The 19081-nt window shown below is 42.3% G+C and overlaps 1 protein-coding gene across 1 annotated transcript in view; it reads right to left on the minus strand.

The window, feature by feature from the left end:
• The window catches only part of PLGRKT (plasminogen receptor with a C-terminal lysine), a gene marked incomplete at its 5' end in the record, with an annotated part of 28961 nt that extends 18004 nt beyond the window's left edge, over positions 1-10957 (minus strand). The window contains one exon of the mRNA XM_082335821.1: positions 10877-10957. Within this exon, the coding sequence (XP_082191947.1) occupies positions 10877-10957 (81 nt within the window). The remainder of the gene's footprint in view (positions 1-10876) is intronic.
• Positions 10958-19081: the final 8124 nt, after the last annotated feature.

Here is a 19081-nt window from a genome sequence, read left to right on the forward strand (position 1 = left end):
ATAAGTCAGGTTTTCCTCATCTCTCCCTCACAAAATTCTCAGTATCTGCAGTAGTAAAGGAAGTTAAGCAAAGTTTTATGTATCAATATATCCTAAGGATTATTATCCAATTCAAATCTCACAAAAACAATAACTTAAGGAAGGTGTACATATTTGTATAAAACCCATTTATCTGCTTAACTATGAAGGTACAAATACTGCTTGTACTTTATGTATGCTAAATGAATAATCTCATTTTTCACTCAAACAAATGTTTAAAATGCTTCAGCTGCCTCTTTCACGATATCCAGTCACACATGTTACCACAGAAACTTCTGTTTCTTAAAAAGTAAGAACTTAAAAAAACACTAGGAGGATAACTAGATTATCAGATACTTCTCAATAAGAAACAAACTTAAAACTTCTGTTGAAAGGTTTAAACTTATTTCCTACTGGGCATATATTGTTGTGTACATTTTCAAAAAAGACATTGAGATGAAAACCGAACACCAATAACAAACAGCTGTATAATTGAAGTTACAACATCTTGTAATCTTTGCTAGATAAAAGTCTCGCAGGTAACATGATATAATGTAACAGCATTCACATAGAAATCAGTGTTAAGTCCTGAAAAATGGTATTTTCTATATTAAAAAAAAAAAAATCACTTTTACTGATGTGTTTGAGCTGGTTAGAAGTTGTAAGGTTGGAAAAGAGATGTTGCTAAGGAAGGAGCAGTACTAAGTGCAAAGTAAATCTAGAAGAAAATGTCGCTACACGTTAGCCAGCCCTCGGTTAACTGGACCTGCATTTTGTTCAGGTACTTCAGCTTCTGTGTTTGCATAGTCATGAGGATAAGGCTAGAAAGCATATTCAGAGGTCCTTTAAAGTTAGCCTGAAAGCAGGGAGCTGAAATAAGACTTTTTTTTTATCCCAACCAAGACTACCAGTGACAGATTTCACTGCGTTTCTTAGTAACACATATGACAGTTAAGCACTCAAAGTTGACTAATATTTATCCCAATTCTTGCTTGCTTGCTTTTGCAATGGAAAAGATTCAATATCTCTAGAAGGATGTATGAGAAAAATGAGTGGATTAAAAAAACACCACCAACAAACACAAAATTCCTAACAGACATGTTTATAGCATCAGACAAATTAGATTTTTTCATCCTTTCCTCATAGGTTCTAATGCCTTTATTATTCTTACTGCTATCCTCTGAAATTTTCACAGCTTGTCTGCTCATTAAAAGAAGTATCAAAATCTTTTTCCCAGCAAAGTTATCAGTAATGCAAACTGAGTAATTTTATCCCCAGTTAATAAATCCACAATTACAATTGCTTTTTACAAGAATCTGTGCTGTTGACTCAGCTTATGTATCAGTGTATATATATATATATATATATATATATATATATATATATAAATAAATATATAAATACACTGATGTTTATGCACAAGTATATAAAACCTAGATCTTTTTTAAGCTCCTGAAGTCTAATCACTTATACTCAGTTAATCTATTTAACTTTTCCTTCTTGTATATAATGCTCTGGACTGGTATTTATTCTATTACCTATTATACCATTGCCTATTATTTCAGCCATTTTCCAATTCATCAAGACAATCAGAATACTAAACCAATCCTCCAATCTAAAATTTTACACAAACAACATTTCATTGAATTATGGCCAGATTTTATTTTGAGAAGCTGCTGAGCGGATATAATGGAAATGTTCTGGTCCTTTTCCATCACTTATAATAGGTCTGACTTTATTTTTTTACTACTATTATTACTTAATTCAGGAAAAAATCCAATATAATTTGGTCATAAGATATGGTCTATTAAGACATTTGCTACAGGGTACTTCTATACTTTCATTTCAGATTTAAGAACAAATTGTTGAACATGAAGAAAAACCTGCCTCACTCCTTTCATTTATTGCCATTCAATGCAAGCCTCTTAAGGCACTACAACCCTGTCAGGAAAGTAATGCAATCATGCTATGCTTTGCTTCTAACCAAGTGCTGACAATTAGAGGAAAGAAAAAATATGATATTAAGTTGCATTTATCTATGCTTTCACTGAGTTTTTGATAGTTTTTCCAAATGCAAACTTTTGTCACGCATCTTTTATAACATCAAATTACAGTCTAATGAAATTAATGTTTACACATTAACATGATGATGAAATCATGTTCCAAAGCATATTCTTATGAGACCGAGAGCATTAGAGCCACTTGCAGACATGGAAAATACTCAACAGCAGTTTCACTTCAAGCTGCATCATGAATGCATGTGCCACAGCTTGTACATACAGTGTAAAATGCATACATCTTTCTCCATAGGCAAGAGCTGAAGAACAGATGAAAGCACAGAACACTTACGAGATTTTCAGAAGCAGAAATCTTGTGATTTATAATTTGAATTAAGTTATTTCTACAGGTACAGAATCTGCAAGAGTCAAATATGTTTTTGGCATTTCTGTGCTGTGTCCAAAAGAACATTTCACTTACAGAAGAAACTCCTGTATTCTTTTTCATCTTTAAAAAGTCAAACTATGCGTTATTGCACTGGAGGATCAGTTTCCCTAGCAATGTTTTATACTATCTGCCCAGCTATTCAACTCAACAATTTTAACTAACTGGGCAAAAAATGCCTCCAGTTTTTATTTCCCTTATTATTTTGCATCACTGCCAAAGCTTCAAAAGGAGCTGTTAAAACAAAGCAGGGAAAAAGAGACCAACAATCACCAAGGGGGGGGGGGGGGGGGGGGAAGAGAAAGGAGCATAAATGTATCCAATTAGGTGAAGAACTGCAGAGGTGCTTCAATACCACTGGCTGGCTTACTAGGGTAATGTAGTCTTCCCATGGCTCAAAATGAACCTATATGATGCTGGGGACCCCAGAAGAGGGAAAAGATTTGAAAAACAGGGAGAGGCTGGCATGGATTTTCAGAAAAGAACATGTAATTGCACTGCATTATCAAAATAGAAAAATCAACCCCTTACTTTTCTAGCTTTACTTGATATTGCCATTTTTTTCACCAAGGGGTATGGGACCTTTCCCATGCCCACACAGGGAGCATACAGGAAGCAAGTCTATGAACTCCCAAAGACTAACTACTATGAAAGCAGATCTACGGCTGTTTCCTGGCTATCCGATGTTACCTGGGGAGAAGAATGCACTTTACAGTCTGACATAATAAAACAAGGAGAGAGGAGGGATGGCAGGAAAAGGGGAGTGAGACTATCCAGAGATTCATATTGCAGACAGGAGGTTATAATCAAACATTTTTATTATGGGTAAATACAAGATTTGTCAGAAGTATATTATTTTCCTAGCCTGTTTATTTTCTCAAAGGTTATGTGGCTCCCATCAAAGATTAATTTGGAGGATTATCTCTGACTCCTGAATGCAATTATGCTTTCCCACAGAGAAGATTATCCTTTTGTCTGATAAGGAATTCTCTTGCTGGGGAAAAAAAAACCTCCAAAACTCAACTGAACAAAACTCCAAATCACACTGAACTGCTATCCCAAAACAACAACAACAAAAAAATCTGTTAGCCACAGAAACAATGATCACCCTAAGCACTAACTACTCTCTTTTCTTTCCAGCACTTCCAGTGATTTTTGGCTCCTCCTCTATTACTTTCTCCTCAAACTTACATTTTTCAAGAATTCCACTCCTCCAGTCTTCCACTTAGTCTGATCGGCCCCTGAAAGTCTGGCAGAGCCAACTGCTGTAATCTTAAAGCAAGACTTTTGTAACAAGTTTTGCTTAAATAATGATTATAGCTTTTTACTGGAATTGCTGATTTTGACTGACTTATGTACGTGCTACTTCTGGATATGTAATATTAAGCAGTGTTGGGGAAACTTACCTGTGAATGCAGCAATATATATTATAAAACTTTCAAAATATACAGGAGATGGCACAATTCTTTTTTCAAGTAAAATATTCCCACAGACAACCAGATTTTTGCTTAGTTTTTGCAATCTGACATACAGGGCACACTGAGGGTTTAATTCTGAATTCCCTTCCTTGTGATGTTACTTCTGTATCAGTATCACGTACACATACCTAAAGTCTATCTAACAACTGTCAATTACAAGTTAGACCAAGTCACAGCTTGTTTCAACAGACTGCTGCTGTGCACGTGGTGCTCAACAGGAGTGCAGACATCAAGCAGTAACTCGTCATAATTCTCAGTCTGAGAAGAAGCAGATGTGAGGAAATCCTGCCTCATAGGATCCACAAAATATAGTCCCTGCTTCTATGGTGGTCAAAGCGTTATAGAATAACTCAGGACCTCAGGAGGTCCTGCTCAGAACAGGGTCAGCTACGTGATCAGGCCAGGTTGCTGAGACCTTTATCCAGTCATGTCTTGAAAACATCCAAGGATGGATGTTGCACAGCTTCATTGGGCCTCTGCTCCATTGCTGGGCTGTTCTTGTGGGGGAAAAGGTTTCTCCTTATATTCAGTCTGAACTGCTCCCCCCCATTCTGTTTCAATGTATATCCACTATCTCTCACCCTCCTGCAATCCACCACTGTGAACACCCCGGCTCTGCTTTCTTGATAACCTCCTCACAGTTGCTGGGGGGCTGCTGTTGGATCCTGCATCCCAGAAGGCATCGCTCTCCAGGCTAAGTCCAGCTCACTTGGCCTCCTCTCAAGAAGTGCTCCAGACCTTGACAATCTTGATGGTCTGCTGCTAAACTTTCTCCTTTTCATCTACATTTTTCTTGTATTGAAGGAGGAGAAGGGGGGCAAAAACTGGATGCAGTATTGAAATGTGTTTAACAAAGCACTGAACATAAGGCAATAGTCATTTTCCTCAACCTACTGGCTGCACTACTGCTTATAAAGCACTTGTTGGTCCTTTTGACTCTCTTTGCTGCCAGGGCACAGTGCTGCCTTATGCTCTGGTTACTGTCTTCCAATGTCCCCTCCATCTACAGAGTTGCTCCCCAGTTGTCAGCCCCCAGCCTGCATTGCTGCCAGGGGCTCTGTCTTGCCAGAGACACTAGGAGGAGGTTGTCAGCTTTCCTGACCTCCTTTATCCTCCAGAGCTGCCTCCTATGGCATCTCACCTACCAGTTCCCTGAATAAGACAAAATCTGCTGTCCCAATGTCCAGGGTCTGCACTGTGCTACCTGCCTTCCTCAGTCCCCTCAGGACCCTGATCTCGCCACCACAACCAAGACTGTCTTTGATATTACATCCCCAAATCAGTTCTTCCCTATTTGTGAGTAACAAATCCTGCTGCGCATAAGCCCTGGACGGCCCATCCAGTACCTACCTGTATCAAACAGCTATCCCCTCACATTTTCCAGAAACGTACTGTTACTTATGTCCTGCTTTATCGTCCTTCCAGCAGATGTTAGGGAGACTGAAGTCTCATGAGAACCAGTCAGTAATCTGGAGGCTTTCTTCAGTTGTTCGAAGGCTTCATGTACTTCGTCACCCTGATCAGTGGTCTGCAGCACACTCCCACCACAGTGTCATGTTTCATGGCCTCTCCTCTGACCTTAACCCACAAGCTACTCCTTCACATCATGGGCAGCCCTTCTCCTTGTCTTCCCTACCTGTCTTTCCTGAAGAGCTTGTATCTGTCCATTACAGATTTCCAGTTGCATGAGCTGTCCTACCACATCTCAGTTATTCTCATGATGTTGCAGTTTTGTGACCAGAAACAGCTCTGGTTCTTCCTGCTTGCTTCTCAGGCTGTGTACATGTGTACTTGTGCATGTATAGGCCTCCTTTCTCCAGAACCATCAACACTGCAGAAACTCCAGCACGTTGTCACTCATAACAGCTTCTGCAAGGACCAGATACGTGCTAGACTTCTTTACTTAACATCTGCTGCAACAGCAAAATGCTCCTATTTTGCTGCTACGCTAGGAACAATTTTTTAGGATGGGGGAATGTGATTTATTGTTTTGTTCAGAGAAAACACAGAGGTTTTTCATTTTCTGTTTTTGCTGTTGTTTTTTTTTTTTTTTTTTAAACAGACTAAAAATGCTCTGCGATAGTTTAGAGAATTTCTTGTGCTATAAATTATTGGAGAATGAAGTTCATTATTTAGAACCTGATCAGTATCACATTTAGCAATTCCACAAAGCTAGGAATTAATCTTTTCCACATGGCTTTAACTCCAGCTACACAATTCTTGCTTTTTGAGCTGACCTGTCCTCATTTATTTCATTTCACTAGTTCCCTATACAACAGATTTTTCTCTTCCATTCTCTGACCAAAACCAGCACTTCTCTTTCTCCTCCTTGCTTTTTTTTGTACAGTTTTCCCACAAGAGTATCTAGGTGAAAACTTCAAAAGCTAGACAACATCAAGAGAGTGCTTAATCCCTTAGGTATGATTGTTATACATGACCACAAACAAGTCGGTCAAACTGCCTCCCATTTTGGTCATCTCATGTTTAAAAAAAAAAGAGCGATGTAACAAAACTATAAATTAGTTGTCAATTCAGATCTCATTATTAATGACGTTGCAAGCTAATATATGAAAGAGTAAAAAGGCTAGTCATTAAAGGACTCAGTGCACCACCAATTCTTTGTGGAGTTCCAATGAAAATTTTTTTCTCATTAAGTAAGAAAGCACCTTATACATTGAGATACAATTGAAAACAGTTACCAAGGATTTCAAATGCTATAGGAACGTAAATTTTTTAATTTCATAGACTAGGAACCACTGTTTACTATGCAGTATTATTCCCACACACATCAAGATATGTTCATGTCATTCAACTCTCATAATACCCTTGGAAAAATAACCCCAAACCCCCATTTTAAAAAAAATCTCAGCCTCTCCCTCTGTAGGGTTACCTTTTGTGTAGTTCACTGAGTACTTACAGACAAGCTATATACAGGAAACCTGGGAACTGACTTGGTTTCCCCTGTGTAGAGTTTCCCAAAGAAAGCAAGGAAAAGCAACTTTTTGGAGCCAAAAGAGATATTACCTCTAGAAAAACAACAGCAGGGCATAAACTAAAATCTAAACTGGGGCGGGGGGCGAGGAGGGAGTGGCATAGTACTAAGTTGGTGGGGTTCCATTCAAAACAAAAGAAAGCATTTTTGATTCCTCTACATGCATGAGAATGCTTGGCAAAAATTTCACAGGAGAGCTTACGCAAAAATCTTTAAGTTGCACTTAGAATGTCTTTTACACATCACCACAAAAATATTCTGCTGTAATGCAAAGTTAATTTAGTAAGCTTTGCTCTATGTAGTCCTAGAATCAAATTCATTAACAGTAAGAAATCAAATTTAAAATACCATGATTTTGCTTCTTGTCACTCTAAATAACACTACATATAGAGTATACAAGGTTGTTTTAATATTTTTGTAAATTATTTAAAGACAATGTACTTATATTATGCACTAATCATACTTAAGCCTGTCTCATCATACTAAAGTCTTTAGCAAGCTTCAAAGTATGTGAATTCAGCCAGTTTCCTATGAAGAGACCCACCTGTTGGTCAAGGAATGTCATTGTCTAGAAATATCAAAGAAAAAAAGGTATGTTTAAAATGTTCTAATCCATACTGAGGAATGAACGATCAGCCACAAATATTGCTGCATTCTTAGTTGCCAGTTTCAAAATATGTATCTTTTTCCAGGTTGCCTTGTAGGTCTGAAAACAGCTTTCTTAGTAAATAGTTATTGAAAGCTTTTTCAAGGTATACATTTGGATTGTTCGAAAAAATAGCAAGGAATAAGTCTAACCAGAACAGAACGTACAGAACATAGCACTTCAACAAAAGAAATACATGAAACTCCTGCTTTTAATTGTGTTAAGAGCACCCACATAGCTCATGAAAAGAAATAATCTGCTACAAATGCCCTGAGACCTGGAACCTCCTCTTACCCACTCAACACTGAAAGCACTTAGCAAGGCCATATGCTGGCTTGAGCTGTAGATCTGATATATTAGTGTTTGGAAAGAATTTTGCAAGTTACACTTTAAGGAGCAGGCTCATGATAAAAATGAAGCCTCAACAAACTTCTACCATAAACAATCTCCACTTGATACAGACTGTTATTTCATTCTGGAGCCACACCAAGACAATACAAACAACTGGCAAGTCCTTCAACATCAAGGCAAACTGACAATTGACTTTTTATTATTCTTCCAAAAAGCATTAAGATACAATTTACAAGGCCACAACCCCTTCTTTTCAGTTATCCCAAGAAGGGCATAAAGAAAAAAACATGCACGCGACTTTACAACATCTTTTAACATTCTCTTATTCTGAAGTAGTTCAACCGGTTTGACTGTCCAGCACACATCAGAGCGACTCTAAAACTGATTGAGCTTTAGCATGCACCAAGGCCTGGGATTTGGAGGGGTCTTTATCAACTTCTGTCATGTCACTCGCCTTCCTATTTTTGCAGCGGTCTCCTTCCAACTTATAGTCCTCCACAGAGGATAAGTCAATGACTGAACAACTTTGTGTCTTCCCTCCATTCAGAGGAGAGGATATACCTAATTTATTTTGCTTTAAAAGAAAAAAAAAAAAAAAAAAAGAAAAAAAGTGTTCTGTCATGGAAACTGATAGCACAAAAATCCTGTTCCAAACAATGTACAGTAACTTTATGACGACTCCTCATGTACAAGGAACAGGAGAAGCCTCCCCAGATTCTGACTGTGTCACCAACACCTGCTGTGTTTTGCTCCAGGTCAGCCCAAAGACTTACTAGTTCATTTGTAAGCAGTGTCACACCATCACTGCTAGTAGGGAGGGCATTCTAGGAGAAACAGTTTTGATGACTTCTTGTTCCACACCAATTGGCTTGGCGTAACAATAGTACCTTATTTCCTCAACACTGTAATCACGAGGCACTCCTAAGTATTCGGAAGCTACAAAAAACTCCAAGAGGTTTTGATTCCACATGTTGTTTTGGGATAGATTTACGTTTAAAACAAATCAGTATTTTTTAATTTCTCACAGCAAATGTATCACACTGCTTGAAGTGGAAGCTTCTATTTTATTAACAAACATGATGGTTTTCAGAGGAAGATGGGAGAACTGATAGCATCCAAATACCAGTATGTCACCGTAAGAGAATATCTAATACTTTAAGTTAAGCTATTTCATTCTGGTCCTAGCATGACCTATCTTCTCCAGGTATTTCTAGCTACAATTTCTTCCATCCCCTTACGACACAAAATTTAGTCCTTCCCTCACCCCCACCGCATCTTTTGCGGCTGACATAACTGCCCACTTTCTGCATTTTTACAAGATGCAGGTTTTCTAATGTGGCAGGTATGTCTGCAAACATAATACAAATCATATCTGATCAGGCATTTGTAGTGTTAGAAAGAAATCTACTATGTTGACTATTACTATTGTCAAAAAGAAAAAATTCAACACAGGGAGTGTTCATAAAGAGCAACTTGCAAAAATTTTGTATGCAATCTTGAAAGGGCTTTTTTGTAACTGTACTGAAAGAAGTTTATTTTTGATTTTAGCCTGAGCATTTGGGCTAGCACTAGAGTTGTTAGGCATATGGGGTCAAGAGGCCAAGGACTGTTTGCCATTCAAAGCCCACAGCACCCTACAAGTGCTAGGCTGAATTCAAGCCGTTTCCTCAACTCTGTCTTTCATTCTGCACAGCAGAGAAGCAGATCATGAAGCAAGCTTCCAGTTTAATTTCATCATCATTCTCTCAAACTGGGAACCTTCCTGTCATTTGGATTTCCAAAAACTCTGGGGGTGGGAGGAGCCCCTCTGTATAGAGAAAAAAGAAATACAAATTTTTTGTATGCAAAACTTGTGGTTGCATCTGAGAAACATATAACCCAGCACCGACAGAAAATGATGTTTACAAACCTTGTAAAAAGTTGATTTTCTTTAAACAGTTAAGAGCTATCCAGTATTTTATTACATCATCTTTCCTTATGCTATCTTTCTCCATCCTAGCCACATTTCCAGGGTCACCTCCAGAGTTCAGTTTACATGTGATCCTACAAAACCTACTATCTGCATGCTGCTTTGAAAACTAGAATATGCCATCTACTGGCAACTTCATAAATTGGAAGTTCATCCATCACCGCTTCAAACATTTTAAATTTACCTGTATTCTATTTAAACACAAAACTAAAGGAACAAACTCCAGCTAAGGCCTTCAGATTGCATTGTAGCATTTAGTATATAACCAAGTTACAGATCATAAGACACCCAACAACAAATCAGAAAGCTGTAACTAGTGCTATACTCTTAAGTTCTGTTCAGCACAACTTCCTGAACCTTAGTCCAACTGGTGTTCCTTCTCTTTCTCTGCTGCTATTTTATTTTATGAGAGGGAATAAACAATCCCCTATGCCCTATTTAGTCTGATGTTTCTAGAACCATGAACAGCTGCGTAGTGCCTTCCTAGCAATGTGGAATAACTGCAGTCACCTAACTGAACCTAAAGAGTTGTTTTAAAGATTTTGTAGAGTGGAAGAGTTGAAACATGTTTAACTCGTGTATTTCAAGGGAATAGTACCCATGTTTCAGTAACCATGGTGTTACTGACTCACTTTAACACATACCTGTTGTTTAACACTGTAGTAGCCCAGTTGTGCTTCAGGAGACTGTTCAAGGTAAGTTTCCAGAACTGTATTTTTAGGGTCTGGCTACCGTAAGGATAGCTTTCACCTCTACAACACAGACTGCCGAGGAAGTTGTTAGGTCCAGAGAATAGGTGCCTTACTCATCGGAACCTGCTGTGTGAGATGACCACGCCGGCATCGGCAGAGTGTGCCAACAGAGCACCCTTGCCCCTGGGAGGGGGGCGAGCCTCGGCGGGTGAGGCCGCAAGCCCCGCTCCCTGCAGACAGCGGCCCGGGGGTGACCTCCCTCCGCGCCGCCGCCGCCCTGTGCGTTACCTGAAGCCGTGAGTTCATGAGCATAAACTCCTGCTGAGCTCTCAGGCTGTCGTTCATGGACTTCGAGAAGATGAACCCCATCGTGCCCTGGAGCGCAGAAGAGACGAGGCAGGTGAGGCCGGCGCGGCGGGAAAGGCGGGCGGCGCCGCGGGCGGCCCCCCCGGCCTCGCCCGCCCCCGGGAGGCGCCTGCCCCGGGGCGGAGGCGGCGGGCAGGCGGCGGGGCAGCGCGGCGGGCGGGTCGGACCGCCCCGCGGGGGCGGGCGGGGGGGGGGGGGAGCCGACCGCTGCGGCGGGGCCTCGGCGCCCGCCTCGGCTGCGCGGGCCGCCCCCGCACGCCCGGCGGGCCTGCGCCTCCCCGCCCCGCTCCCGGCGGCCAGGCGGAGGCCACCGGCCCGGCGCAACCCGGCTGGGCCCCGCCTCACCTCACCGCACCTCAGCTCCGGGAAGGACGGCGATCGGCCACGGGCAGAGGGCAACGGCTGCGCCCGGCTCCGCGGCGGGTCACCGCCCGCCCCGCCCGCCTTGCCTGCGGCGGCGATTGGCCGGCGCCGCCGGCGCCGGGCGGGGTTTAAAGGGCAGGCGCCGGGCTGACCGGCAGGGCCGCCCCGGGTCGCCGGGGCCGTCCGGGGCCGTTAGCGGCCGGCCGCGGCCTCCCGGGGCGGGAGAGCGGGGCTCGGCTCGGCTCGGCTCGGCTCGGCTCGGCTCGGCTCGGCTCGGCTCGGCTCGGCTCGGCTCGCGGGTGCTCCCTGAGGGAGAGCAGTGGCCGCCCGCCATTGGAAACGTCTGGGGGGAACAGCACCGCTTGTGTGTGCCTGGGCCCTTGGTTTCTGTCGTAGCCAGGAACGCCGTGGCTTATTTTATTTTCTTTCTAAGCTAATTTCAAGTAAACACCCTAAATCCTCCAGCAGTCTGAAGAAATGCGGTTCCATTCAAGTGGGACCGGTACCACGTACGCTTTTAGCCGAGGAGTGCGGTGGCATCGAAATGACGTGACAGGTTCCAGGCAACTTGAGAACGTAAACGTGCGAAGACGCGATGGGTTTCGTGCTGGGTCTTGCAGCTTGGGTGGGTATTAAAAATGCGCTGGGTGGGAAGTGCCGGTCCTGCAGTGGGCTGCATCTCATTTTCCTCCCCTTTTTTTTGGTTTGTTTTTGGTTTTGTTTTTTGTTTTTTTTTGGTTCATCAAAACAGTCCCAAGAAACTTCCAGGAACTCTTTTCCACATTAAATGTATACGCAGGCCCGGGCAGATTCACAACTCGGGTGTGATGCAACCAGGTACTAAGTATAAATTAGCAAAGAAAGAAATTAAATGCCTCTAACACTTAGGCTTCTTGTCTTCCTCTGCCTTTCATCATGCGTCAGGATGTTTTTGTGGCATCATCATCCATGATTAAAGGCTGACTTGGAAAGCCAAAGAAATTAAATTTCCATAATTAAAAAAGTGTTGAGACAAAAATTATGCTCTGAGAGTTGGCTTTTTAAACAGTGATACAAATATTGGATAGGATTCCCAGGATTCTTTTGGCCCTAAAGAGTGTCTCGTTAAAGTTTCCAACGCCAGTCCGTGAGAATATACGGCACCTCAAACACCACCTCATAATGGAATTTGACATCTCACCTTACAACAAGAATTAACCATCTTTTTCCAGAAAGAGTTCAAGGTTCAGATGTAGTGAGTGTCATTTTCAAATACTCACATTGGCTAATGTCTTGACCTGCAACTGACTCTTGTTGTTAGTATTAGTTCATTTTCTAAATGCATACATATTTGCAAAGGTGTTTTTTTTTGAAAAAAAATGTCTGAGAAGACAGCTATCTTCCCGTTTTTCCTCCTTCCTCTTTTTTTTTAATGGCACAGCAAAAATAGGAGAAAAGTAAGGAAAAAAAAATCTTTTTCTGTTGTGGAAAATTGCTTAATGTTTTTACTTCAAATCTTTCCAAGAAGTTGAATCTTTTTTTGTGAGATTTTGAAAATGCCTGTGACTTTTAAAAGTATTTAGTCTCTCCACCACACATAGCTTTAGTTTGTAAGGAGATACAAACTTTAAAAACATGATGTATTTTCAGCTCCAGAGGTTTGACAGACCAGTCCATGTCAAACTTTCACGGTCAATTTACAGTACAGAGTAAGTGTTGATTTAACTGCTTATAGATGTAAGCACTTGCGAGGACGAAGGAATCTGGCCCAAGATTCTGCACACACCTTTGAGGGCAAGGGTTTAGCTCACAGTTAATAGCTTTACTGAAGGTATTATATTGCTCACTTGAATAAAAATCCTTGCATAAGTCTCGGTTTATCTAAAATAACCAGCTGCCAATTTGGCAAGCTTTTCTGGGGTTTAATATGTTCGTAAGGTTGTATCTAGAATCAAAACATTCTCGTATCATAAAGATACCGTGAATGACAGCAATAACCAAAGGAGGGGAAAACAGGGAAGCTGACTGACAAGACGGCAATCCTGTGCAGAGAACTGGAGGATGCATTGGACTGACTGTGTGTAGTTAATTCTAATTGCCTGCGATCCAAGATGATAGTAAGGTTTTGTAGAAGGATACGTGGAAGCCTGTTAGATACATGAGTGATGACTGGTTGTGTAAAATGTTATGAGAAATGGAGAAGAGCATAATTACGGGAAGGAATGGAAAAAATTAATAAGTGGTGGCGTACTGAGAAGGAGGGAGAGACAAATGCTGTGAGAAAGGATGAGAGAGAGAGAAGGCAGAGGACGGCAGAAACAGTTATGAGTAACAGATGACATTACACGCTGCTGGTAACAGACCTGTCCGCCCCTGAGCAGAAGAATCCATCCTCCGCGCCCGTCGGAGCAGTGGCTTGCGCGGTGCGCAGGAGGGCGGCGGGCAGCGCCCCGAGGCCTCGCCGCGGCCCCGGGGGACGCTCCTGCCGTGCGCCGGCTCCACGCAAGATGGCAGTGCCGCACCCGCAGCCCCGGACGGGCGTTTCTTTCATTAGGCTTCCTCGGAGGAAACTGTGGTTGATGGGTCTCTTACTGGTAAATTTGAGAGAATGTGATTTTCCTTCAAAGCAGATTACCAAAGATGATATCCACCTCCACCCACCAAGCCCCTTGCAGCCAAGCAAACCATTTTGGTCTGTCCAAATTTCTTCTTTTCTTGATCAGAAAGTTATTTCAGAGTGCAGTAGACCTCTGTGTTGCAGCTCTGGCAGACCTCTGTCTTGCAGAGGTCATGTTTCTATGGAGGGGTTAACATGATGTGGCAGCAGATTTCAATAATATAAGAATAGAGAACGGGAGGGGAAACTGTGGCTGATTGCTAGGGAAATGGGGGTAGTTTCTGAAGAAAGGATTAAGGATTTAAGAAGTAGCTGAGAGAATGGAGGCTAGTTTCACATAGGGCATAAAGAGCCACTGTGGTTTACGCATTTGGGGGGGAGGCAGGTTTGAGCTACACTAGGCTGCAGACACTGGGGAGCCCATCTGCAACAGGGGCTGCAGCTCTTGCCTCTCCGTGCTGATACCTGCTTGCTGCTTCAGACACGGGTTGAACAGTACGATTTCACTGATACTGTGAATATTCATGGCACAACACTGGGGGACATTGCCTGTCCTGTTCCAGTTCCCACTCCCCCAGCCGCATTGCTGCTCTTCATTTGAGTGACTGCCACAGGAAATCAGAAACACCTCTGAAGAGCCGCAGCCAAATCCAGAATCTCTGTCCTGCTTGGCTGATTGATACCTGTCTTACTCCTCCATCAGTATCTTGCTACCACTGTGTTTCAAATGCATAACGAAGAACAAGAGCTGGGCTAAGTGATGCTGCCAAGTCTACTTCGGTACAGTGCCTTATTCATGATGTGCTGGCACATCATCGGCGGGGAACCGTTGCCCTGTGGAGTACAGCAGTATATAACCTAGGCTTAGGCAGAGGCTCTTGTTCCAGTACTCCAGGCTATGGCCCGTTGACCACCAATCTGTCAGGTCATGATATGGAGTCCACAGAAAAAAATCAGGCAACATGACATATTGTATGGTGCTGTTGGATTGTTGGCATATCTGAAGGTAGGCAGTGTTCCAGAAAGCTATAAGGATTTCTGCCTTTGCAGAAGACCCACGTGCAGTCATAAAGACATTTTGTAGTAATGCAAAACTGGCAGCCATTAGGCAGGCAGTCATGTCTCCTTCATTCTTGTCATCTTTTTTTTTTAAAGATTTAAATGATAAGATGTATTTTCTCCACAAGTAGTTGGTCCAAAACCAATTAAATCTTAGAAATTTTGGTTGTGGTACTTAACTGAAAAAATTAAGTAACCTAAAAATGGAAATAACTTGTGCCAATGTAGATGTTTATTGGATACATTGAATGACATTTTTACATGACAAGAAAGAAAAAGGAACATAGAAGAACAACCAGAAGAAACATTTGAAAGAAAGCAAACAGTCTTTCTCTTACCTTTATATATAGTGCCCTTGGATGAATCGGTTTGAATTTTACCATAATGATTTGGGTGTAAAACAATCCATTATCCACTTCAGTTTCATAATCCAGATTAAGAAGGAAGCAAATCATGCTAGAGAGAGCCTGTAGAATTAATACTTGGAAAGGAGGTTACACCTGTATCAGTCTGCCTGATTGATTCCATTGAATGGGAAAGGTTATCTGCAAATTTAAATTCCAAAATCTATCAACATTTTCCAAAATGGAACAGCAAATGCTTATTTAATATCTTATAACTTTAAAGCTGCTGGATCAAAATAGTTAAATAGTTTGAAAGAGATAAAAATTAATGCCCTAAGTTAATAATCTTTAGCAAACCAATTTCCCTGTTTTACCATAGCGTATTTATCTGAATACACTAGAAGTGTTCTGACTGTAAACATGAATGACTGTAAGACTTTTTTAACCCCATGATAATTAATTCTTTAACTTGTGACAATTGCTTATTTTTATTTTAGGAATGAGTCATCAGCAAAAAATCCAGATTTCTACTATGTTATCTTAATGACAAAAAATTATTAAATCCTTGAAGGTTTTTGGTTTTTTGCTTTCCTCTTACTATCCAACTTTTGGAAAAAGGAAGTGCGTGAGTATATAGAAATAGGTGACCTCTGAAAATCCAAGCATGTACACAAAACAAATATGAACCTTTAGCTTTGACACAGCATTTTTGTTTGCAATAGGGGAAGTCCAAATGTTATCTAATCCTCTTAGTTAACTAAAGCATTTATCAGCTTAGTAAAGTTGCTCTTAAACTAGAAGCTTCCTCTTCATTCTGGGAATGCTTTTGTAGTTGTTTGTTGTTCTTACTGGAAAGAGACTTCTCAGGCTGGTTTGTGACTTTTGCCTGGCTTTGTGACTGTTTTGTAGCTTTATTTTTATGTACACTGCCTCCCTGTATAAGTAAATTTGCCATTTATGTCATGTTTATTACTAAACAACTTAAAGCTTACTAAAACATTAGCTGAATTAGTTGTACTGGTTACCTTCATGTCTGGCACCAGTTCCCATGGCCAGTGTGCCTTTTTGCTGAACTGCAAGGACAACAGTGGATGGGTAATTTTGATTCCTACTCATCAAATTCCTGATTTTTTTAAAATAAAAATCTAAATTCCAGTGTTAATTTAGGTGGTAAAATCTGCAACTGGAGAGGAATCCACTGGATAACAATGTGTGGAATAGATGTGTTTCACCCTGTGACTTCAAGTGAAGAAGTTACTAAACAGATATGCTGCTACTTAATAATTTCCAGGGATAATGATTGCTCAGCTCACATTTGCTCATTTTGGTTTTCCATTTGGAAAAGGATTCTTGCATCACAAGTGCTGTAAATGCTAACCAGGTGATCCCCACTCCCATGATCTGTTCTCTTCTTCCTTTCTAGTAGGATTTGATTTAGTGTTTACTAGAAAGCATTTTCTTCACTTTAAGAAACTGAAGAATAGGGAAGTGTTTAGTATTTCATGTTTTTGTTTGTACTGTCCTCATATTGTCATATTTTGTTAGTCTAATAGAGCCCTTCATTATCTGATCATCCTTGCTACCATTAGAGGGGTTCCCTATCACTCCTGGATTACTGTTATGGAGTTTGTAGATGTTACTGTCCTCTCCTCTATGGTATATGCAGAGCTCACAGATGCTGTTGCTGGTATCACAGTAGGTTCTGGTTACCCTCTGCAGCAGTTGCTGTGGATGTTAGAAGGATTTCCAGAGGATCAGATGTGCTCTGATGCATGGTTTAGTAGATATCGGTTGGCTACACCTTTTAGCCTTTCTGGTGATGAAGGCAGCTTCGTAAAGCGAGGTGTTAACTTTAGTCACCGATCTTCTGCTTGACCTGCAGTCTTTAGATCCACAAAAAGATTTTACACACGTAACACTGCATATCAAATACCAAATGTTACCAATACACGAACTACATATGTTAGGGATGCTACAATACACTGCAACTACTACAACTAATCCCTGCAGTCCCAGGGAACTGTTGTTACCCTGTAGCCCTGTGATACTGTACTGCCATTCCTAGTAGCAGGCCGTAAGCTTTGTAGTGAGTTTGCAAGGCCTCAGGGCTAAAGGTTTTTCAGGCCTGCTCTATCTAAACTTTTCTTGACCTGCCTGCATCTTGGTGTTGTTTGGCTTGTCTCTGGCAGCAACTTTGCTAAGTGATCAGTTTTCTATGGCTAATTTGGTTTAGTTTTGTTATCTTTGCATGGTACCACCATGATTTTATGACTAGGGTAATTATGTGGTGTAAACAAATGCAGGCTTGGTACGAGAGAAAAAAATTCTTAGTTTTATATATAAGCTTTGTTTCCCCTTTGGCCATAAACAACACTTTAAGGGTACCTGTCATTAAGCTTAGTCTAATCTGCATTCTTCCTTCAGCATACTGAGGGTAAATGCAGCTTTTTATACAGTTCCATTAAGGTACTTGTTTGAAAACAGGGAAGGTGTGCAGCAAAACCAAATGTGGCTATCCAAAGCTGCTTTCCTGTGGTCCAGAAGCCTCAGGGAGGATGCAATTGTACTGTGCATAAACTGCTTTTACTTCCCAACATGGAAAATGTTTCCATATTCCATTTCTGTATGGAAAATAGAATTAGTTTCAGTAACTCACGCATTATAGAAGCTCAGCACACAGACCGTGGGAACAACATTTGTTGGTACGGTGATTCTGGCTGAAAGGAACAGTTCTGCATGTCAGGGAAATCAGGCAGATCCGACAGCCCAGAAGAGGTGAAGCTGCCGCAGCCCCATGCCCATGGGTCCAACCAGTATGAGCTGAGCATGTATTCCCAGTAGGCACATGCACACAGAACTCATGTCTACACCACATTATACACATACATTCACACACAGCCAGCCACACAGATGACACAGGCAGACACGCGGAGCACTCATGCAAACAGCATCAACAGCTTCATCCCGTTCCTCTCTCTGGCTGAGCAGGACAGAGGTCTGCTGGTGGGAACGTATACACGTACGTACAAGACGGATTCCTCCCACAGCTCTGCTCAGACATTCAGTCTGCCCACTAGCTGCCCCTGGATCCCAGTCTCCTAGTCTAGCATCCAGACACATGAGCCCATGAGGTCTGCAGCCCCTCTCCAGTTGCTGGTACCGACACCTCCCTTGCATGCATAAACCCCACTCCCCCACCAGAAACCTCCACCTAGAGCTGGCCAGAACTCCCCTGCTCCTCCCCAGTGCCAACCCCCATGGACTCTCCCTTAGAGAGCTCACCCACACCCCCAGTGGGTCTCTCCCCTACAGACCCCCCAGACCCCATGGTGTCTCCAGCAGCTGTCTGGGACCCCCTTGGTCCCTCTGATAGGGTCCCAGCTCCTCCTGTGATCTTGCCTTCAGAGAACCCCCGTGGCCTGCCTCCCGGGCCACCGCACGTACTCACTGGCTCACCCAGATGGATCTTTGCTCGCACTCACACGCTCGCACGCACTCGTTCTCTGGGCATTGCACCCAGGGAACATGGGCCTTTGATCCCCTGTCCCATCCCAGGGCCTGGCACTTGGTGTCACTCAGGTCTCCCCAGCTGCCAGCGGGGAGCGCAGGGAGCAGGGGCCCTCTGGCCCATGGTCCCAGTCCAGCTGCTGCTGCCACAGACACAGGGGCCCTAATGGCCGCGGTCTCGCTCCAGTCGCTGGCACTGAAGTCCCCTCACTCCAGTCTCCAGTCACTGCAGCATGGACACATGGGTCCTCCGACCCT

Source organism: Platalea leucorodia, assembly GCF_965183815.1.
Source record: "Platalea leucorodia genome assembly, chromosome: Z".
Classification (NCBI taxonomy): Eukaryota; Metazoa; Chordata; class Aves; order Pelecaniformes; family Threskiornithidae; genus Platalea; species Platalea leucorodia.